At 48.5% G+C, this 24,176-nt stretch overlaps 1 protein-coding gene across 7 annotated transcripts in view; it reads left to right on the forward strand.

Moving 5' to 3' along the window:
• NRXN2 (neurexin 2) overlaps positions 1-24,176 on the forward strand; it is a 468,353-nt gene that overhangs the window by 381,835 nt on the left and 62,342 nt on the right. For all 7 annotated transcript variants that reach the window (XM_060252607.1, XM_060252583.1, XM_060252591.1 and 4 more), the window contains one exon: positions 16,820-16,991. In XM_060252607.1, coding sequence (XP_060108590.1) covers positions 16,820-16,991 — 172 coding nt within the window. The remainder of the gene's footprint in view (positions 1-16,819; positions 16,992-24,176) is intronic.

The following is a 24,176-nucleotide window of genomic DNA, read 5'->3' on the forward strand; positions in this document are numbered from 1 at the left end:
TTCTAGGGGGCATTTTGGAGAGGAGAGATGCCTTTGAATAGCTGGAATAGCTACTTAGCCATAGTTAGGGCTTAATTTGGGTCCGAACCGTTGTCTTGGAAACAAGTGCCTCTGAGCACGTGCAGTTTTTGTGTCCCTTGCCACTGAGGAAGTTCATCCAGGCTTCACATTTTTGGGAAAGAGGCCCTAGTTTCCAAGGCAGAGGGTGGAACTCAGAAGTAGACATGAGCCCCCCAGCTAGTCCATTGGCAAGTTCCAGTGCCCAAGTTCAGGTTGTGCGATTTCCTCCCCCTTCCCACAAATCTACATTTCTGCAGAGCACACCTGCAGCAGCAGCAGCTATAAAGATCTTGCAAGACCACTGGCCAGTGGAAACCCAGGATCTCTCCCTCCGCAACTCCTCCCTGGCCTTCAACCCCTTTCTCTCCCATCCCTGGCCCATCTGCCATTTTTATTTATCCATCGTCTTTTTCCGTGTCTGTCTCCCTATCGCTTTCTAATCGTTCTTCATCTGTCTAATCTCTGTCCATTCTAGACCTGGCTTATCTGGCCTCCATCTGTTTTACATCGATCTTTTATCTTTTCCATCTAAAATCTCTCTGCCTGCCTACTTTTCATCCATCTATCCACCGTTTTCTTCTATTTATCTCTCTTAATCCCTGCTGTAGGTCTCTCTGTCTCTCTCTCTCTCATCTGCTTGGGATCAGGTGCAGGTAGGATTGCTAGGTCCCTCCTGGGCATCGATAGGGGATGGGGTTGTCAGATCCCAATTGGGAAACCCCTGGAGATTTGGGGATGGAGCCTGGGGAGGACAGGGACCTCAGTGGGGTACAGTAAAAAAAGGTAAAGGAAAGGTCCCCTGTGCAAACACCAGTCGTTTCCGACTCTGGGGTGACGTTGCTTTCACAACGTTTTCACAGCAGACTTTTTATGGGGTGGTTTGCCATTGCCTTCCCCAGTCATCTACACTTTCCCTCCAGCAAGCTGGGGACTCATTTTACCGACCTCAGAAAGATGGAAGGCTGAGTCAGTCTGGAGCCAGCTACCTGAACTAGCTTCCACTGGGCTCAAACTCAGGTCGTGAGCAGAGGGCTCTGACTGCAGTACTGCAACTTTACCACTCTGCGCCACAGGGCTCTTAGGGTACAGTGCCACCCTCCTAAGCAGCCATTTTCTCCAGGGGAGCTGATTTCTGCAGTCGGGAGGTGAACTGTAATTCCTGGAGATCCCCAGGTCCCTCTGGAGGCTGGCATCCCTAGGTGCCAGTCATTTGAGGGGCAGATCTGAAGTGCAGCATAAATTGGGGGCAGAAATTTTTTTCTTTTTGCTCTGGGGTACATTGCTCCACCCCACCCCATCACCATATTAATCAGCAGCGTCATCTCCCCCCCCCACTCTCGTTTTCTTTCCTCAGTAAACGAATTAAGCACTGCAAGAAGACAAAACCACCTTGCATAGTCAAGTGCCAAATGTAATTCAATTGTTACCCAGAACAGGCAGTAACGAAGATGACATTGACAGGCATAATTATGTTCCACTTTAAAAACGAAGCCGTGGCTCTCCCGGCATTCAAGAGGCCCGGCGCCCAAAAGGCAGATAAAGGCTGTGCAAAGCACGTAATTGGTTTCTTTTCCAGCGCTGACCTGTTCACAGCCACCAGGCTCATATTTTTAGATGTGGCGTGGAAACGGGCGGGGGGGTGGGGGCACTGAAGGAAACGGCCCCCCTTATTATAATGGGTCTGTTGGCACCCGCTTCTCCCACCATCGCTATTACCATTTCAGCTTCCTAGTAGTCCATTCTATAAATCTGGGGAGGCAATTAAGTGGCGGGGGGGGGGGGAGAAAGGAGAAACCCGCACGCCTGCCTAACTTCCTGGGCAGCGCAGATGTTGCTGATGGGCGGAAAATGCTGCTTCAGGGGTTTTGGTGTGTGTGTGTTTTTTTCTCACCCTTATCTTTGCTTCCTTTGAAGCAAATAAAAGGATCACCTGCCCTCACACCCACCCACCCTTCAAGGAAATAAAATGACTCAGCCCTCATTTTGCAGAGAAATATGGAGAGATTGTCACGTCAGGCACCTGGAGGGGATCAAGGTGTGTTGGTGACTTCACCAGGAGGGAGGGGGGCGGGATCGACTGATGGCAGAAAGGCAGGGGCAAGGCTTATACCCAGAACTTGTTGCTTATCAATAAGGCTCAGTCTCAAAAGCAAGCAACAGAGATGAGAGTTGCTTTGAGCATGTGCAGAAGGTCTTTCTGGCATCCAGGAAAGGCAGTTGAAAGGCTTGAATTAGGAATTAGTGCGGATGGAGGGGGGGGGGAGTCTGAAGGAGGCTGAGGGCCTGGATTTCTGGTCCTGGAAAGGAGACCACTGGATTCTCTGTACTGGCATTGTAATCTGACTGAGAGAGCCAGGATCTCGTGAGATTTCCCTCAGAGGTAGGTAAGAACCCAGTGCACAAAAAGGTGGCAAGGCAGAAATGATCTAGTGCCTGAGAAGGGGCAGAGTGGTGCCAATCTCCAGATTTCCAGCTCATCTCTGGACTACAGAGATCAGTTCCCCTGAAGAAAAATGGATGTTTTGGAGGATGGACTCTTATGGTGTTGTACCCAAGGCTTTTTTTGTAGCAGAAACTCCTTTGCACATTTGGCTACATCAGGGGTGTGTGGCCTAACATGCAAAGGAGTTCCTGCTACAAAAAAAAGCCCTCGTTGTACCCCACTGAGGTCCCTGTCCTCCCCAGGCTCCACATCCAAATCTCCAGGAGTTTCCCAGTCTGGATCCGGCGACCCCACCCACCATTCCCCACCAGTGGCCAGGGAAGACCTAGCAACCCAAGGGAGCAAACTTGACTGCGTAGGTCTCTGCTGAGCTCTGATCTTTGCAAGCAACCAGGTGGGCAACCAACTTGGGACTGAGAGGATAGCCTTTCAGATCAAGGGGCTTTGCCTGAGGAAGGTGGTGGCGGAGAGGCCTGAGCTGTATCTTTCCTTGCATTTTCTCCCTAGCAAAAGTGTAATTAAGGCCCTGCTAATAAGCTGTCTGCCTCACGTGCAGATTTAGACTCATTAGCTTCTAATTAACTGTTTCTCTTTTATTTCTCCTGGGGGTGGGGTTCATAGTGACTGTCAGAGGCAACCATTGCAGCCAAACCCCCCCCTTCCCTAGCCCTCCACAACTGTTATTTTCCTTCTGTTTCTGCTCTTCAGCACACTCCCCCCCTCCCAGCTATTATTGGGGTCTGCAAATTTGTTCTGCATCTTAAGCATCCCTTCCATCTCTGGGGAGGTGAATCCGAGGGCAGGTTGTGGGACAAAGCCAGGCTGGCTCCAACAGAGCCCCATTTTCTGTTCTTTTCTTCATTGAGTGCAGTTGGGGAGGTCTTTCCTTGCTGGCCTCCCCAGCCAGTTTGGTGTAGTGGCTAAGTGTGCGGACTCTTATCTGGGAGAACCGGGTTTGATTCTCCACTCCTCCACTTGCACCTGCTAGCATGGCCTTGGGTCAGCCATAGCTCTGGCAGAGGTTGTCCTTGAAAGGCAGCTGCTGTGAGAGCCCTCTCCAGCCCCACCTACCTCACAGGGTGTCTGTTGTGGGGGAGGAAGGTAAAGGAGATTGTGAGCCGCTCTGAGACTCTTCAGAGTGGAGGGCGGGATATAAATCCAATATCATCTTCTTCATCTTTGCCCTTCTGTTCTCCCGGAGGACTTTCTTCCAGCACCTTCCTCTAATTTCTAATACTTTCTGATACTGCCCTTATTGCCAGGTCTGTAGGCCCCAGGGAAGGTTGTGGACATGATCTGCAAAGCTTTGCTGGGGTGGGGGTCTTCGCCGGTGCATCCTGCTCCCCTGGCAGGCCACCTCGTGCCAGGTTGGCCCTCGCATACATCTCCATTATCGGAGCATCCTCAGCAGCCCTGGGGTGAGCGATGAGGTGTTGATGCAGGCTGACAGGTGGATGAAGCGACTCTGCTGAGAGATTGATCCCACCCCGTTGCCAGGTAACCGGGAGCGGCAGGCGAAGCTGTCAGAACGAATGGTGCAAGCTGCAGCAGTGGTTGGCACTGGCTTGCAACCCTGGGTGGCAGACCTCCCCTTTTGCACCTGCCTGCACCCCAGGGACTACTTGCTGGGTCTGGGGAGGGAAGAGATTTTTCCCCCCACCATAAACCTACAATGCAAGTGTGCCAGTCTGTTTACTGACAGGTGTCATGTCCCATCCCAGGAGCCGTAGCATCTCAGACCCATGACAGAGAATGAAGAGGGAATGAAGTGTTGAAATGCTGAGATGGTAGAACTGACTGCTCCACTTCATCTGGCAGGTGGAGGGGGTCACATTCTGGGATGTTAAGAAATCCGTGCACATGGGAAATCAGCATAGCAGGCAGAGTGGGTGGGGCTCCCTATTCTGTTTGCCTTGAGTTTTATTTATCTGAAGCCTCCTCCATAACTGGAATCCCTCACCTGCTGTGGCACAGCCTATTCTACAACATTCTATCACTTAATTCTACTGCGTGGGGAAACTGGCTCCCAATTTGGAGGAAGGGCCTTGGCTAAGCAATGGAGCATCTGCTTGGCATGCAGAAGGTCCCAGGTTCAATTCCTGGCATCTCTAGGTAAAAGGACTAGGCAGTAGGTGATGTGAAAGACCTCTGCTGAGACCTTGGAGAGCCAGTACCAGTTGAAGTAGACAGTGTTGATCTTGATGGACCAATGGTCTGATTCAGTATAAGGCAGCTTCCTATGTCAAGGACTATCTTTTGGCCTGTGTTAGCCAATTTTGCTAGCCTGAATGCCACATGGCTGTTTCCCCTCTCCCCCCTTCTCCACATTTGGACTTGTTTTTGAAAAGCATGAAAGGAGCTGAGCCATCAGAAACCAGCCTGGCTTTGCATGTGCACTACTTACCAAGCTCAGAACTGTTAAGGATTTTGCCCTTTAGCTTCTTCTTTTTAAATAAAAATATACTTTATTTAATCATAAAACATCATAACAATGAAAGGAGAACAGACTGTAATACAGAAACTCAAAAAAGATAAATGTATGAATAGCAAATGGACAAGCTTACAGAAATAATAACCTTCAGCTTCTTCTTCTTAATGCCAGGACTCAGCTCTGGAACATGTGAGGAGGTCGTGGTGAAGAGGGCAGGTCTGAGCATGTCAAGTACACATTTGTTTTGCCACATAGGCATTCACTAGCATCCATGTAGGGTTGCCAGGTCCAATTCAAGAAACATCTGGGGACTTGGGGGTGGAGCCAGGAGCAAGGTTGTGACAAGCATAATTGAACTTCAAAGGGAGTTCTGGCCATCACATTTAAAGGAGCCATATACCAAATTCCTTCCCTCCGTTGAAAATAATGAAGGGCAGAGGCACTTTCTTTTGGGGCTCATGAAATTGGACCACCTGGTCCAATACTTTTGAAACTTGGAGGGTATTTGAGGAGAAGCATCGGATGCTATGCTGTAAATTTGGTGCCTCGATCTCAAAAAAATACATGCACCCAGAGAGTCCCAGATACCAGTGGATCAATTCTTCAATCTATCCTATAGGAATCACTCTCCATAGGGAATAATAGAGTGCCCAACACATTTTCCTCCCCACCCAATGACCCTGAAGCGTGGAGGGTCTCCAAACCAGAGGATCCCCTGCCCCCAACTGAGGATTGTGCAACCAACAAAGAGCAATGTGGATAATGGAGCAGGGGGAAAGGTTACAAAAACCTCCATGAAAACCAGCCTCCAAGGTTATGAAAATAAATATTTACTAAAATAGATATTTAAATATGTCTCTGATCCTATACATTAGATCACTACAACAATATATAAAGAACAACCAACCATCACCCAAAGTCACTAAAGAACAAGCCAATGTTCAAAATTCCTTAACAGATGGGTGTAGGTGGCAATTCCAACGGTGAAGTTCTCTACGGAGACCAGTGCTCCAAATGATTTCTTCTGTACAGCAAGGCACAAAGAGTGATACGCGACGCGGGGAAGCCGACGTGGGGATTCGGGGATTGGCCTTGCAATGGCTTTCCTCTTTCCTTGATGGTCGGGGACAAAGGGTAGCGATTGGGGGAGAACTGTCCCGGAGGCACCCGCTTAACTGTGGGGTGCCACACGGGGCGGTACTCTCCCCGATGTTGTTTAATATCTACATGCGCCCCCTTGCTCAGATTGCCCAGAGCTATGGGTTGGATTGTCACCAATATACTGATAGATGGCTGACCTGACTGTGTCCCAGAAAATCTGGATTTGGCGTTGCAGGCTGTGGTGGGATGGCTCAGGCTGAGTAGGTTGAAGCTAAATCCAGCAAAGACAGAGGTCCTTTGCCTGAGTCGGGGCGGTCTGGGTAGGGAAATTCCGCTCCCATCGATTGACGGTGTGCCACTGAAGATGGCACACAAGGTCAAAAGCTTGGGGGTGCTGCTGGAGCCTACCTTAACAGTGGAGGCCCAGATAGCAGCCACTGCTAAATCCGCTTTTTTTCATCTTAGGTGGGTGAGGCAGTTGGCCCCCTTCCTGGAGCGCAATGACCTGGCAACAGTGATCCATGCAACGGTCACCTCAAGGTTGGATTACTGTAGTTCCCTCTACATGGGACTGCCCCTGTGCCGAATCCGGAAACTGCAGCTGGTGCAGAACACAGTGGCCAGGTTGTTATTGGGGCTCCCTAAGTGGGAGCACATATAGCCGGGGCTGCGGGAACTTCATTGGCTGCCAATAGTGTACCGGATTCGTTACAAAGGTGCTGGTTATTACCTTTAAAGCCCTATATGGCCAAGGACCTGCCTACTTTAGGAACTGTATACTCCCCATAGGGTGCTTCAATCCGGTTCATAAATCTACTGGTAATCCCCCGACCAAAGGAGGCCAAACTGAAGGTCACCAGGGAAAGGGCCTTTTTGATCGCTGCCCCCCCCCCCCCACTGGTGGAACCAACTCCCAGAGGAAATGCGGGCCTTGTGGAATCTTGGTCAGTTCTGCAGGGCCTGCAAAACTATCCTCTTCCAGCTGACCTTTAATTGATACGGAGCCTAGATCATAGATGGAATACCGTCGCACTGTAAAATCTAACAAGATAATATCTAGATCTGAGCACTAAATGATTTGTTGTTTTAATCTCTAAATATATAATTTTATAGAATGTACTATTTTATAATATGTATTGTTTTAATTCTGTGAGGTTTTATGCTGTGAGCTGCCCTGAGCCAGCTTCAGCGGGGAGGGCGGGATACAAATGAAATCAAATAAAAATAAATAAAATAAAAAAAATGAAAGTCTTCCCCTTTACATACCCCTGAGTGCAGTTCCTTGTAATAGAGATTGGGCTGGTATCCCCTGAAACCAAATGCCTTTTCAGCAGGTGGGGTTGGTCTCAGCTTCCCCCAGGTTGTCTACTTGGGTGCCAGGAAATGAAGCAGAAAAGCTCGTTAAGATTGACTTTGCTGCTGAGGCTAAGTGGCTGTTTGCTGTCTTGGTGGCTCTGAAAAGTGCAACCTGAGCAGGGAATCCCAAGGTTTGGGCCATGATAGTCAGAAAAATACTGGGAGAACCACGTAGGGAAGCACACTCACATGGTACAACCCATGGTTTTGTGGCCTCCCCTCCAATGACCTCAGGTCCAAGGGGGCCCTATTGGCTGGATAGCTGTTGAGGCAACAGTTAGCTATTAATAAATATATATTATAATATATAATAATAAATATATTGTAATATACATTATAAATACTTATAACCAGTTAGTTATTAAGGCTGATGTTCTGACCATTTTAGATGTATTTTAATCAGTCAATTTGAATTGAATATGTGATTTTTATGATGGAACCCACCCTTAGCTTGCTTGTGGGGAGGGTGGGATCCAAATGGAATGGATGGATGGATGGATGAGAAGGCCATCACAAGCATCAGTTGAGTGGTTCTTCAGTGAATAACCCACAATAATTGAGGTGGGGAGATCTGGGTTCAAGTCTCACCTCAGTGGTGGTCTTACTATGAGCTTTCTGTTTCTCTCATTCACAATAAGAGCAGCCTGCCTCACAGAGGTGTGCAGGCAAGGGCCAGAAAGATACCAGCTCTATCCTCAAGTTACAACGAATGCATGTACAAGTTGTGTACAGTGCACGTTTGATTGTTCATACGTGGAATGAGTAATTCTCCGGTCACATTCCATGCATGCGCAGCAGAATCTGTGACTAAAACCCCACATTTATCCAGGTACTGTTCCCCAGTTTCATTTGTAAAGTGACTGTATGTTGGGTCTTTCTTACAGACAGCTGTGCTCACTTATATATTGGTTCCCTATATGTGTTCCCTGTAGCATCTGAATGGGGCTAGTAGAATTTGGAAAAATGGGATATGGCGTGTAGGAATATGATGTAGCAGCCTCGTTAAGCCAAGCAAGTCCAGCTGTGGCCTAGGCCTGGCTGGGAGACCCTGTGGAAAAGCACACTTGCACCTCATGAACACAATAGGATATCAGCGTAATAAGGAAAATCTCTGGGAAGCAGACATTAGAAAGGCAGCTGTGAGGGACAAAGGAACATCTGTCAGGAGGGAGCTTCACAGCCTTGATGATGCTATGGAGAAGGCTCTGACTTATGTGTCACACCCTGTACTTAGGTTTTCTAACTCCAGGTTTGGAAATTCCTAGAGGTGGAGCCTGGGAAGGGTTTGGGCAGGGAAGGGACCCCAGTGGGATATAACACTATACAGTCTACCCTCCAAAGCAGCCATTTTCTCCAGGGGCAATTATCTCTGTTGTCTGAGGATCAGTTGAAATTCTGGAAAATCTCCAGGCCCCCTATCTGTACTTCAGACAGTGCAGGCACATAAATATGAATTTACAAAGATGACCTAAGTGTCTGCATGGGTTGATAACAGTGAACATATCCTTAAGGTATCCTGGTTCCTGACCACTTAGGACTTTTAAAGGGTTAAAAACAGCAGTTTTAATTGTTCTCAGACAGCAACTGGGAGTACAGATGATTCTTAATCTGATGAGTGATCATAGTGACCTGACAGATTTGAATGTGCTTATGTCTATAAATGCTTAAGGGAAATGATAAATTATTAGTGACATTGTTAGAGCTGACGGGCAAGAGAGGGAGAAGATGGCTAGCGAAGGAAGCAGAGTTCTCAAGAAGCCTCAAGAAATAAATCTCCCCTCTTAAATATCGCTTAAGAAATTGTTGCCAGCCGCACTGGAAGTCTTGGCGCCTGAGGAGATTTCTGGACACAAAGATCAAGAAATCCAGCCCCAGGCTGCCAAGCAGAGAATTCTGCTTTGTTTTGTATGGCTTTTTTGCTTTTGTTTGGGAGGGGACATTGCCTGGAGTCTTGAGGAGGACAAACAAGAGATAAATAACGGCCATTTTTGGTGTATTTTGTAATCAAAGTCATAGCAACCAAATCGGCTCTCCCATTTTTTAAAGAAGGTGAGAAAGCTTTGAGTATGAAGTGGGTGGGGTGAAGACACTGAAAACAAGGGATTCCAAGTTTACTGAAGTGGCAGCCATTTTGTTTCTCTAACTGTGGTGATGGCATTGAGTGCTAACAGACATTTGGACATACTACAGTTATTCATATATGATTGTCAGATTATTGGTGGCCTTTTCAAATGTTTTGTTGGCAGGATATGTCAAGCAGTGGCCATTTTTTGCCTTATTGGCCATAGGTAACCAGAAAGAAATAAGAAAATTGCATCACTATAGCATAAGAGTTGTAAGGGACCTCCAGGGTAGTCTAATCCAACCCCCTGCACAATGCAGGGGGTTGCCAGGTCCAACTTAGGAAAAATATGGGGACTTCGGGATGGAGCCATGAGACTTCGGGGGTAGAGCCAGGAGCAAGGTAATGAAGGATGATTGAACTCTGAAGGGAGTTCTGGCTATCATATTTTAAAGGGCAGAGCAGAGAACCCTTTTAAATGTCTTCCCCTCATTGGAAATGATGGAGGATAGGGGCACCTCCTCTTGGGGCTCATAGAATTGGACCCCCTGGTCCTATCTTTTTGAAACTTTGGAGGGGGGGGGTGTTGAGGAGAGGTACCAGATGCTATGCTGAAAATTTGGTGCATCTACATCAAAAACCAGGGGCCCCCAGATTCCCAAATACCCACAGATTGATTCTCCATTATTCCCTATGGGGAACTAGTCTCCATGTGGTATAATGGAGTCCTCAGTGGACATTTCCCCTCTCCCCCTTGCTTTCTGATTACCCTGAAGGGGGAGGCAGGAGGGCCTCCAAGGCAGAAGATCCCCTGCCCCCAACTGACGATTGACAACCTTGCATCTACAAGTGCTATAGCAAAATAATTTATTCTTTACAGTCAGCACAATGTGTTTTGAACACATTTCTATTTATCAGAGGTACTGGATATTTTCCTCCTTTAAAAAAAAAGAAAAGTGACCACAGTAACCTCAACCATAAGAGGCTCTTTTTTTTGCCATCTTTAGGATTGTCCATTAGATAGAAAATAAAAACAGCCTGGCCCGCGCCTGTGCTTTGGACAGAAAGCGTTGATAAACAGGAATCGGCAGATGAAGCTTTTCACACCAGGCAGTTAAATATTATCACCTACTAATTGATGCAAATCAAACCACTGTTAAAGCCGCAGTTACTTGGGGCGAGTTTGAACACTGGCAACTGTAGTTATGTTCTCAGAGCTGGGATACAAACAGCAGGATGAACAGGCCACATGCCATTGGAGGCAGCAGCCATTTTGGTGTCTTGGCGGCCATCTTGAACTAGAGAAAAAGGCTGTCACTGGCCTTGAATGGTCCATTAAACACTGGGGGGGGGGGCAGCAACTCAGGCCAGCCAGCCATGGTTGCTTGCTCATGCACAGGAGTTATTGTGCCAGTGAGCTGTCAAGAGGGCTGCAGTCTGGCTTCCTCTGTCCTGGGGTCTGGGTTTGCTTTGAGTCTCGTAAATCTGTTTCTTCATCTTCTCCTCCTCCTTCTCCCTTTTTAATTTCCAGTCTCTGTGACTGACATAAATCTCTCTCTAAGTAACTGAGTGTGCCAGTTGCAGCCTAGTGGGCCTTGTCAGGGCTTAGTGATAGCTGCAACACTGTCTCGCCTCCTCACTGACAGAGGTGGCTTAAAATTATAGGGGAGAATCTTCACCATTTTTCTCTGCTTTGCCCATTAATGCTCACTATCTTTCTGTACACTTTTTCCCCCGTTACCTTCCCACTCTCTCTCCCTACACGTCTCAGAGCGCACAGACTATGAAGACCAGTCTCTTCTAGGGGCCTAACCCCCGAAATGATTCCTATTCCCCTTTCCCCCACTTGAGTTTCTCACTAAATCAGCCTGTCCTTGCTTGAATGCTTTGATAAAACCACAAAAGGAGAAGCCTGTACTGATTTGGTGCCTCAGTGGGGTTATGCTCCCCCTCAAATCCATGAAGCATCAAGAACTGCTTCCTTTCCTCCCTCCCCTGGGTTACTTAACTACCCTGAGAGGAGTGGAATGAGGGGTGGGTTGGAGCAAGGGAGGAGGCATCGGGGCATGGAGAAAGCAAAGGGGAGGGGGGGACAGAAGAGAAACAGCCAAGATCCTGTAGCATGCACACACCACCTGACCTCAGTGGGTATTAATTTCTGTGAAAGACAGAAGGATCTTATAGGATTCATTAGCCTGGCATTAGGGAGGATCTGGAAGGAGCATATTTTTAGAAGGCCCCAAGTTGTAATTCTCCATCCAAGATGGTCAGGATGTCTTCGCCTTCAACAGCTGGGAACCAGCAAGCGACCACAAAAAAAGGATTGCTAGTGACGATTGCCAAGTAGCGTGGTGAACAGCTCTGGCTTGCTGTCCAGGGTTCCATTTACGGTTGCCAGGTCTGGGTTGGAAGATACCTGGAGACTTCGGGGGTGGATTTGGGAGGGGGTGGGGTTTGGGGAGGGGAGGGGCCTCAGCATGGTACAATGCCACAGAGGCCTCCTTTCAAAGCATCCATTTTCTCGAGCTGATCTCTGCCAACTGGAGTTCAGTTGTAAAAGTGGGAGATCTCCAGGCCCAACCTGGAAACTCGCAACCCTAGTTCCATCCCCAAATTTAGAGGATGGGGGGGATAGAGGGCCTCGCTGCAGCCCTGTCAGGGGCAGCCCTGCCATTAGGCAAACTAGGCGATTGCCTAGGATGCTTGCCTTCTGGAGGTGCCAAATTGGGCGCCCCCATATAACTCAGGTGCCAGAAGTTAGCCTTGCCTAGGATGCCAGACAATCTAGGGCTGGGCCTAGGCCCTGTCACCCCATGTGTTATTTAAAGAATCGTCCAGTAGCAACCAAGCACCTTTCAAAAACTGCTCCATCTAAGAAGCAGGTGTAGTGTGTAAGCCATATGGATTTAAAAGAGGGTTGGGACGGATTTATGGAGGACAGTTCTATTACTGGCTGTTAGCCATGATAGTGGAATGGGGCCTCCAGGTTCAGAAACAGAATGCCTCTGATTGTAAGATGCTTGGGGAGCAATCAGCGGGTGAGAAATGTCGCCTGCAGGCCTGGATTATGGCATCGCACGGCATCTGAATGGCTGCTGTCAGAGACAGGATGTTGGATTAGATCGGTCTGACCCAGTATGGCTAACCTGTGGGCTAAACTACATATCATGCTGTTGGATGTGTTGGGACAGGGGTTTCCAAGTGTATAGGGCCCATTTTGGATCCGGAGGTGTGCAGCCCCCCAGTGGCGCAAATAGCACCATTGCAGGCTGGAAATATGATACAGAAGGGAGACTGAAGCCTTTGTTCCCCCACTCCACAGTCCCAATCCAAATCAGAACCCTGCATTCCCATTAGCATGACACATGACTGATAGTTCACAAGCTTTTCTTCCTCTCGAGAGAGAACTGGGTGCCTCTTATCGCCCCATATGAGCCATGTGCCACCTATGGGCTTTCTGAGCTTCTCCGCTTACTGTGGCAGCTCATGCTTTTATGAGGCAATATTGCCAGCAGCTGGACCTTTCTTTGACAACTTGCTGCCTGTCCCAGGTGTAGCACTGTGGCCTGCTCTTCCTAGATCCGTGGGGGGTGAGGGTGGGCATTGATAAAGCACACACGCCCCAGCACTCTAATAATCTGGGGTTTAATGCAATAATTACATGCATGGCTCTAATAAGCAGCATGAGCACACACACAGGCAGCCAGCAGCCGCTCCCACCGTGCGATATTAATCACTGCTTAGCATAATAAGCCCTTAATAATGCCCCCCTTTCCCTACCTCCCAGCAGCAGCTCCACATAAATGCATTCTGCTTGGATTTTCAGTAGACAATGGTTGCCGTATTGGTGACAAACAGTAGGAGACCCAAAATAAACATCATCTCTTATTGAGACAGCTAACATACCAGTGTGTGCACTTCCAGATTACACGGAACTGTATTCTGCCTGGCAAAGAATTCTGTGAAGTGCAAAAGCTTACATATCCCCCCCACACACACACACTTTAAAAATATTTATAAAATAAAACAAACCTTTTTGGCTGATAGAAAAAGGTGTCCCTGATTAATCGTGCTGCAGATTGTTTTAAAAAACAGTGCAGATACTCCCTCCCGTGCCCCCCCACCCCACCCCCGCAGCAGGCTGCCTCTTCTAGGAAGGTAGATGATATGTCACAACCATGCATCATCTAAAAGAATTTATTTTCAAAATTACTGTATTCATATGCAAATATATGACCTATTGGTTCCTCATTTGATTAATTGACTAATATTTCTTTAATTATGTGACTGCCTCAGTTAAAAAGAGAGCGGAGCTGGGACTTGAGTTCCCCTTGGATCTGAGCTTTAGAAACCAAGCCCCGGTTGCTGGAGAAGTGGAAGCTGGCTGAACATCAGCCATTGTGCAATTAACACAATCTGCACATGCCCAGAGCTTCTTCTGTTCATTATTCCAAGCCTAAGCCTTGGTTTTTGGAGACAGGTTGCAGTCACAAATGGTTTAGTTTGAGAGATTAAGCCCCACAGTTGAAGTCTTTGGACAGCAATTGGAAACCAAAACGTCTTCAAAATGGCGAGCACAGGGAAACGATCAGCCACAGGTTGAGAGGGGAAACCCCCTGGATATGGACTGGGGAGCCTTCCCCTCCAGAGCCTGCTTCTTGAGGCCCAGCTGGGAGCTGTGGTGTTCTTTGCCAGCCAGTTGTGACTCAGGCCTGCAGCCTGCTTGAATTGTGACCACGGAGACTCGTGTGCTTCCATAACTCATCTCGAGCTCTTTATAACCACATAAGCACCCTTGCTCAGAAGCAACAGCCCACAGTGAGTTATGGACTGGTAAAAAAGCTCCCTCCCAAGGAGGGGGACTCGTATATATTATACAAACACATATACATACAGAAAGAGAGAGAGGGAGAAAGAGGTGAAAATACCCAGTTGGGCAGAATGGATCCAAATTCAGTGCCAGGGAAACCTCAAGCTTTGTACTGAATATAATTTATGCAAACATGCAAAAAAATTCTAGACTCCATTTTGGAGTTTGGGGCTCTGCTTTTGCCAGGAGATGTCTGGGTGTGTGGGAGGTGCTGTGTGCCCTGGTGTTGCGGTTGCGTGACCTTGACCTTGAGAGGGGTTCAGTAGCCACAACTGGGATGTGTCTCCTTGGCACACTAGGAGGTGACTTTACTTTCTGGGTGGAACCTTGCGCCTCTCCAAAGACACTTGTGCCCATTGCCAGAAACAAACATGAGCCTGCCGGTGTGCACACACCTTGCCCGCCCCACCACCCAAGTCTCTGAGCTGCTTGCATCCAGCCTTACAGGCTGTTTCCTGCCTGCTTCCCTTCCTAGCGAGGAGCCTGCAGAACTGGATTAATTACTGCCTTGCTGCAAATGAAATTAAGCAGCCCTGATCGTTAGCTTATTGACGAGGCAAACGAGATTAGGCAGCGCAGTGTCAATCGGCGCCTGCACCAGGAACTGGATTAAGAGAGGGACGATTACTCAGTGCCAGAGAGGTGTGGATTGTGGGGCAGCGAAGGCAACAAAGAGAGCCTTTGGTTTTGAGCATGGAATGCTGATGGTGCCTAAACGTGGCAGTCGGAGGGGGGGAGGGTACACTTTATGAGGGTCCAGGCCTGCAAGCTTGTTTCAGAAATTTCAGAAATAAAAGAGTATTTGCCCCTGCTGACTCATGGCATCATTAGGACTGAAGGGGGTTCATGGTGGGGCTTTGGGTTGCTCCTCATAACCACCTCGGTGGCATTGCAGCTTCAGGCCTGAGGCTGGTGATGAGCCCACCCTGGAGAGCACAGAAGGAGCTTCCATTTTCTTCTCCGCTCCAGGCCCTGAAGCAGACCTCTTCTGTGAGCTGGGCCAGGCCTGGACAGCGGCAGGCGAGGGCAGGCAAGGAGACTCTTGGGGAAGAAGGGAAGGGTGAGCTCATTTCACAAATTGGCATCACCCACCACTGCAGTCAGACTGTGTTATTTTACCACCCCTCATTTTGCTAAGAGCTGAACAAAGCATGCAAGTGGAACAGGCCTTTCCCAGAAGGCCTCTCCCAGGACTGCTGTGCCCTCAGTTCTTCGGGTTTCTCAGCATTTGCCCCCACATTGACTTGGAAATAATTGTTCCACAGGCTCAAAGGTGGGGGGCGTTGCAAAGAAGCACCGTCTTCTGAAGATCATTTTGCAAGTTGTAAGACTGGGCAAGGGGGTGCTGCGCGAGTGGATTGTGGCATCGTTTAACCTTCCTCTTCAGAAGCAATTTCTATCGTAAGCACTCAGTCCAGGAGTAACACTTGTAAATTCTCAGTTTCCCTGGCTTATCTCTGTGTAAGGCTGCTTTCAAGAAAACATGAGGCCATTATTGTTTCCAAAAGGGTGAAACAGTCTGCACATCCCTAGATAAGCAAAGCATTTAAAAAATAAAGAAATTGCATCAAAGTGATACCCTCAGAAAAAAATGAAACAAAAGTATGACCTAACATGTCTTATTGTTTGTCTGCCGCACAGGGTTAGTAAACAAGACAGTCTTTTGTTCAAGCCATTCTGCAACCCATCCCAGGGGTTGGGCGGTAGCTCAGTGGTAGAGCTTCTGTTTTGCATGCGGAAGGTCCCAGGTTCAATCCCCAGCATCTCCAATTAAAGAGTCAGGTAGGAGGTGATGTGATGTCTCTGCTTGAGATCCTGGAGAGTAGACAAGACTGGCCTTGACTTGTCTGACACAGTCTAAGGCATCTTCGTGAGTTCATGGCATCAACAGTTCAGTTTCTGGGCTGTCCGTGGCTCCTAAACCGCAGCCTATCCAAGTCGTTGCTAACAGACACCTGGTCAAGTGTGCACAGAGGAAGCATCACATTGCCCCACCTCCTATTTAAACTGGATACCTTTCACCTGGGTGACCAGATCACACTTCCCACGGTGTACAGAAAGCCAGTTGGAGTCCTTAGTGACATCCTGTCAGGAAGTGATGTGGATAACCGTGCCTCCTCCCAAGCAGCAATTATTATTAACTAGACAGGAGAAAGAAGCTCATTCTTGGCAGGCATGCTTTTCTCTTGTGAACTGTGGTAGAAGCCAGATAAAGACAAAGGCAATGAGGCTGCTACATGCATAACTATATACATAACACATCTCTCAGAAGGAATTCTGTGCTGTTTAAACGGTCATAAGTTGGAACGTAGGTTAATAGTCATTGGCTCTGCTCCACCATAGGACTCCGGCATTAAATGCACAGACCCGGATGGAACCCCCAACTGAAATCAAGCCTGCTGTCCGCTCCTTGCCCATTTCCTCCTGCCAGTTTCCTTCCTCTTAACACCCTTCTCTCTCCCGCTTCTCTCTCTCCCCCCTTCTTGCTTTCCCCAGGACCAGGGCACAGTTGGGGTCATATTCAACGTGGGCACAGATGACATCACCATCGAGGAGAGCAACGCCATGGTGAACGACGGCAAGTACCACGTGGTGCGCTTCACCCGGAGCGGTGGCAATGCAACGCTGCAGGTGGACAACTGGCCTGTTAATGAGCGATACCCCGCAGGTAGGGACTGGGAGGCGATATTTGCCATGCACCCCTCCACACACACACACAGCCGCTCTCCCCCACAACACAGAGGTCGGAACCATCCTTGCTCTCTCATTGTTTCAGCCAAGTGGAGATTTGGAGGCCTTTGGGGGAATGCCCACGTGTGCTTTATTCTTTCTAGATCTTTCTGTGGAAGCGACTTATTGAACGTCCTTGGCTACCCTTTGCGCTGGGTTTCCCATGCTACTTCCCACAACACAAGGGGAGTGCTGGGGAGGGAAACCCTTCATCGTAGGAAGAAGGATCCACTTGGGTAAAGTAGGAGAAGCTCAAGGTGCTGTGAAGGGAGTTTTGGGACACAGGAAGTCAGAACAGCTTGTAGAAACAGGGAACCATTTCCAGGGGGAGAATGGAAGGAGAAGAAAAAAAGAGCCAGGGAAATGGAGGTGGGATCTCTATGAGAATGGATAGATGTATGCCCAAGATGTATAAAAGGCAGACCCTTTGGGAAATTTCTGCAAAATTCCAGCAAGAGGGGGGGAATAAGCAGAAAAACTGAAATCCTGCTTGTTTGGCCCTCATCCTTGACTCCCCATATGATAGAAAGCAAGCATGAAGAAAAGAGGGCCCTAAAGTCTCACTCAGGGTCCTGTGATACGGCTGCTCTTGTCAGTCAGCCACAAGGCTTGATTGAAACATGACACTTTGGAAGCAGAAAGCATGGTCTCCTGGGACACTGACTTGCACAGCATCTCCTTCACGCTGGGCAGAAACCTCTGTGCAAACCACCTTGGGGCACTAGTAGCAGCTCCGTTTAAATGAGATGCCATACAACTCAAAATCTCATAGGAAGGTGCATTTGCCTTGCTGGATCAGAGCCATGTGTAGAAAGGACAGGAGGTAAGCTCTCTGCTTCCATGATCTAGGTGGAGAAATGAGGCCTCCTTATGTCTGGTACTGAGGTGAGATTTGAATCTGAGGCATTTCAGTCCTTGTTCGTTTTTTTTTTTAAAAAAAGCTCTCCCCCCCTCCTCCACCCCACCCTTGATGATGTGAGTCCTTGACATTCTGTCAGCTGCTGGCCTTTTCCTGCAAGTATCAAATAATTTTACAGCCCTTTTTTCAGCGGGAGAAGTGGTTTAACGTAGCTAATCTTCATTCTTGGAAAAGGTTGTCAATTGCAAAGAGGTCTTTGCATGACGGAGATGTCAGGAAATAGAGGCCATGGGCAGAGAGGGAGGGAGGGAGGAAGACACCTGAGGAGTCAGTAGTAGGGAAGCAGCAAAACCAAGCCATTGAGAGGAGGCCCACATCCAGTTCCATGAGTTTCATACCATCACCAGCCAGCTTTGCTCCAGATTTCCCAGATTTCTTGACACACGAATGCACACACACAGACACACCCCGGTAGCATTCAGAGACCAGTCAGATTCTTTTGGAGTAGCCTGCCTTCAAGGATGTGGTGGGCATGTGGACAGACTGGATTTTGGACTGTGATCAGAGATATGGGCTGGTTCCGACCTTTGCTGAGCCAAGGCGGGTATCTGTGGGCCGGGAGACATGGGCGGGACTGGGGACGTGTGGCTGCATTTGTGCCTGGAAATGCACCCAGCTTGGAAGTGCCTTCTTGCAAGATTCATTGTTTTCTCTCCCATCCTTTGTGGCTGAATCACACACAAACGTGTTGGCTCCCCCACCCCTACACACACACACACATACACCAGGAGCCAGCAGGAATCGTAGCAGGGGATTGGGAGGGGAGGGTGAAACCCAATCAAGGTCATTAGTGCTGCAGGCCGCAAAGCAAGGGAGAGCTCCTGCCCGCTTGGGATTTGCTGGCTGCTTTGATCCAGCTCCCCTCTGTCCCCCCAAAATGCCTCCTCCCAGCCAGCCATCCCGCTGTCTTTATTGTGCAGTCTCTTTGATGCCGCTGTAGAGAGCTGAGCTGAGTCTGCTAACCGAGAGTTTCCATTGCTATTTAAGCATACATAAAGACTGCACTGGTTCTGGCACACAGCTTTATGACTGGATTTGTATATTTTCAGCACCCACAGGTGCATTCACTCACTGAGCCACTCAGGAATCCCAGACTCTGAAAGATCATGAGGCGTACACAGAGACCCGTGCACAGCTGGTTCTTGGATAACCAACTGCCAAGAGCAGCAGCATCTCCAGTAGCTCAGAGGTACGATGGTGAGCTGCGACTAGGGTTGCCAGGTCTGTGTTGTAAAATACCTGGAGACTTTGGGGGTGGATTCAGGAGAGGGTGGGGTTTGGGGAGGGGAGGGACTGCAGGATGGTACAATGCCATAGAGTCCACCCTTCAAAGCAGCCATTTTCTCCAGGGGAGCTGATCTCTGCCAGCTGGAGATCAGTTCTAAAAGTAGGACATCTTCAGGACCCACCAGGAGGCTGGCAACCCTAGCTGCAACTGAGGTATTTGGAGCAGTCTTAGATCGATCTGACACCTAATGCGGGATCTGTTTCCTAAATGGACGGGATTCACTTGTGAAGCCACATTGGGTACTCATGGCCAAACACCCTTTTCAGCCATGCTTCCGAAGTTCTGATGCCTACATTTCCCCGACCCAGCAAGTCAAGGGGTGAAGCAGCCACAAAGCTCACCTGATCCACAAAGCTCACCTGATCCACCTGCTGTGCAGGTGGCTGTTTGCAGAGCAGTTGTGGGAGGGCCCTGGCAAGTTGTACTTGGAGTGTGTGATGTGGGTTGGCACCAGGGCTGGTAAGCTCCCAGGTGGGGCGGGGGTTCTCCCACTTTGGGGGTCCCTTCCAGCAATGTCATGTGCCAGCCGCTCTAGGAGTTTCCAGGAAAACTCTATGGTTTTCCCGGATGCTCTAGCAATTTGGGAGGAAAACTCTATGGTACCAGCTGCGGGGGACTTGGCAACCCTAGTTGGTGCCCAGCTCTAGTTGGCCTCACCATGCTGCTGTAGAGCGTCATTTCTTTGTGGTTTGCAAGAGCTCAGTGAAAACCACCAGAACCTTTGGGAAGCTGCTTCACACAAAGGCCTCACCGCCTGGAGCAGATCCCACAAAAGGTCACCTTTATGTTTGCAAAACAGCTTCCTCTTCAGAGGAAACAACCTACAGCGTTCTTGGACCGCACAAGAAGTGCGCTCATGAATCCTTACCTGCTTGCAAAAAAAAATATCCTGCGAATGGGCCGTTGGAATTGGTGAAAGGGAATCTTTGGTTGAACCAACAAAGCCTAGCCATATTGTTAGAAACCAGGGCTGGCCCTAGATTGTCTGGCACCCTAGGTAAGACTAACTTCCCCTGCCCTTCCCACCCCCTGCGCTGATAACATCACCAAGTCACATGGGGGGGGGTGCCCAATTCAGCAGCCCTAGAAGGCCAGCGTCCTAGGCAATTGCCTGGTTTGCCTAGTGGCAGGGCTGGCCCTGCTAGAAACTGCAGCTTCCCTGGGTGAGTTGGTTATTTTACAACCCATCATTGCTGCCCCTGAAAGTGCTGAAGACATTATAAAAATACATAGGCAGCTCCTAAAGCAAAATCACCAGTACAAAAAATAACGTGAAGATACAGTGACAACTAGCTTTGTTTCCCCAACCCCCTCCCCAGATCTGTCCAAAAAGGTTCCACCTGTCATGGAAAGAAGGAGCTTGGTGAGCCCCGCCCCCCCTCCTTAGAAGAAACCCTGCTCTGGAGGTGACAACTGCAAAGGTGTCGTTTCTGATTATTGCCATGGCCTCCAACAGAGGTAGAGTGTGAATCAGAGCCTTGGCTGATGACCTGAGCATGCTGTTCATGTGGTTCAACGACTGCCACAAATTCACACGCCTGCATGAGAAGAAGGTGATTTTGGATTTATATCCCGCCCTATACTCTGAATCTCAGAGTCTCAGAGCGGTCACAATCTCCTCTACCTCCCCCCGCCCCTACAACAAACACCCTGTGAGGTAGGTGGGGCTGAGAGTGCTTTTACAGCAGCTGCCCTTTCAAGGACAGCTTCTATGAAAGCTATGGCTGACCCAAGGCCATCTCAGCAGGTGCAAGTGGAGGAGTGGGGAATCAAACCCGGTTCTCCCAGATAAGAGTCCGCGCACTTAACCACTACACCAAACTGAGCTATCACAAGCGGAGATTTGAGCTGCACATGTCTCAAACACTGGCTGAGAAAGGCTGATACAAAGGCAACCCCGTGGGAAAAACCAAATGCTGTTCATGGTTGCCTGAAATTTGAGGAGGTAAACATAGCAAGGAGATGCTGCCCAATCAGAGAAACAATTGCAATTTTATTCTCAGCAGTGCTTTGCAAACAAGAAGATGGAATTTCTCCTGTGGTGGGGTTGCCAACCTTCAGGAGATGGCTGAAGATCTCCCGCTATTATAGCTGATCTCCAGGTGACAGAGATGAGTTCACCTGGAGAAAATGGCTGCTTTAGAAGGTGGACTCAATGGTATTATACCCCACTGAAGTCCCTTGTCACCTCAAACCCTGCCTTCCATAGGGTTCACCCCCCAAATCTCCAGGAATTTCCCAACCCGGAGCTGGCAACCCTTTCCCATGATCAGGAGAAGAGAGAGGCCACAGGTGGGGAGAGGTCATGCCAGCCTACTATGAGAGTCGATTTTAAAAACTTGCTCCAGACATGAGTCCCAAATACTTTGGTGACCCCCCTAAGCACATGGGGAAGCTTTGTGGCTGTACAACCTCTCTCCCCCCATTCCTTTACTACAGAAGCAAAAGCAGCAGGCATTGATCTATTCCTGCCATTTAAAAAAAAATACAGCAGTGGACTGGCGCAGGGCATCAAAGGGGCTTCGGACTGGTGGGCTGTGCTATTTTATTTTATTTTTAATTAAAAATGGGGGATAATTTATTCTTTCCTTTCTGTGGCACATTTTTTTCCCAGCAGCATCCCAAGTGCTTTTCAATTCTCTTCTCATGTTGGTTTTACAATTAACTGATAGCAGGTTTTGCATTAAGAAGGCATCCTGTTTTTAAAAATGCAAAAAGAATTTCAGCTAAAGATAATTTATTTAAGTGCTTTTAAAAATAAATAGCTCTTCATGTGGAGCACAAAATCTTTGCATTGACGCCCTAGTGATTATCTAAAGAAGGGGGAAAGTAGCAGGAATGCCAACGCTTTGCAGTCGTAGTTATAAATAGGGCACAATTGGACGAGAACGTTTAATGGGGGCGGGACTGGGACAAAGAAATCAGCCAAGAAACTTCAGGTATTAAGACTGGGCAGTTTGGTTGAAGGATTCCCCTTTCAGGACCCAATCAGACACTGAGGTTTCTAGAGGGAATCAATTCATTATTTTGCAGAAATATCAAGGAGTACTCGAAGGAATTAGGTGTCCAGGGCTTTTTTTGAGCAGGAATGCAGTTCCAACTGGCTCGTTGTCAGGGGGTGTGGCCTAATATGCAAATGAGTTCCTGCTGGGCTTTTTCTGCAAAAAACCCAACAACCCCTGAATGTACCTTTCTAAGGAAAAAAAGGTACTATATATACCATGGAGGGACTATTTAGTTATTAAGTTTCATGTTGCTTTAATAATGATTAAAACATGTTCTTTCTTTGTTATGAAGAACATGGTTTAATCATTATTAAAGCAACATGAAAAAATAACAGCCAATTTTCTTTAGATCCTTTTTCTATCCAAGGTTGCATCTTTATTTTTCTTTTAAAAATTACTGAAAGTAACCCTGACCAAAAAGTGTTAAGCAAGGTGCATTGGACTGCCTAGATCAGGGTGTTGAACTCATTTATTATAAGGGCCAGATCTGACATAAATGAGGCCATGTCAGGCCGGGCCATGTGTGAACCTATTTAAGATTAGGTAGCAGAGATATACATTTTATAAAGAACACTGAAAACACAAAATATATATTTTTAAAACGTTAGCACTTATTGGTCTTAAAGGTACTTTCTTTGTATTTCTCCCATGGGATCCAGGGAACTGGGCAAAGGAAACTCTGGCTCTTTCCTTTCCCAGGGGACCAGGAGAGGGAGGAGCCCCAGCCAATAGAAGGAAGAGAGGCTTGGCTCAGTACTCTGCTGTGCAATTGAGAGAGCCTGGCAAAGTAAACTATCCTCCCCCCCCCTCCCTACCTATTGCCTCAGCCAATGGAGAATATAGAGGCTTTGCTCTGTAGTGCCTGTGCAATTCAGCAAGCCTTTCAAAGCAAGCTGTTATGCAGAAGGAAGCAAGATATAGGGAGAAGGGGGCCAGTTGCTCAGGGGTCTTATAGGAGCCCTCCAGGTGCCTGATTCAGCTCCCGAACTGCATGTTTGACACCCCTGGCCTAGATTGAATGTGTGTGATATGGACATGCCCATCGGTTTTGATACCGTAGCAGTCTGGCAGTAAACATAATGATTTTTATATGTCTAGTACACATAAATGCCAGTGGCCCCAGGGTGTCTTGGCAACCTTAGTTGCAGGATGGGCTCTTGATAACCTTCTGCTTTCTGATGTGCCCTCCAAGATCCACCCATCCTTCCTTCTGCCTGGTGGAACACAGGCATAGACAATGCGTTGTGGGCCCAGCAGGAAGCGTTGCTGGGGTAATTCAGAGGGATGTCTGTCAGGCAGTTGGGTCCCCAGCAGGGCAGCAAAGACAATAGGGGAGGCGTTTTGGCAAGCCAGAAAGCCTCTCCTGACTGAACGAATCGAGCAGACACAGACGTCAAGCTACGTTTGGGGCTTTTCAACAGGCTTTGATCCCGCTAACACCCTGAGTCTCCAGTGTCTGAAAAACCAGTTGGTATCTATGGTTCTCTATTCCCTGGGGCAAGATTAAGCTGTGACTGCAGAACTGTCGAGGAGGGGGTGAAGGGTGAACTGCCGAGAATGGAGCCATGCTGGCCACTTGCCAGGAACCCCTGCAGGGGGCACCTCATTTACATGCTATTTGCATATATTAAGTTCTCCCCCCCCTCCCAAAAAAGGGGGGGGGAATTCACTGCAAGAGGCTGCAGCAGTGTCTCCCGTCTCCTTTGCTTACTGCTGTGGAATGTCTCTCTCCTCTGCCATTTCCCTGCCTCGTCTCCATCTCCTGTGTCTTTCTCTTCAGCCATCTTCCCTCCTTCCTTTTTCTTTCCCTCCCTCTCTGTCTCTCTCCTCCCTCTCCCTTGCTCTCAGACACAGGAGAAATTCATATCTTTTCTGTGGTCATGACAAGAGACACCAGGCCGGTGATGGATT

Source organism: Heteronotia binoei, chromosome 1 (assembly GCF_032191835.1).
Source record: "Heteronotia binoei isolate CCM8104 ecotype False Entrance Well chromosome 1, APGP_CSIRO_Hbin_v1, whole genome shotgun sequence".
Lineage (NCBI taxonomy): Eukaryota > Metazoa > Chordata > Lepidosauria > Squamata > Gekkonidae > Heteronotia > Heteronotia binoei.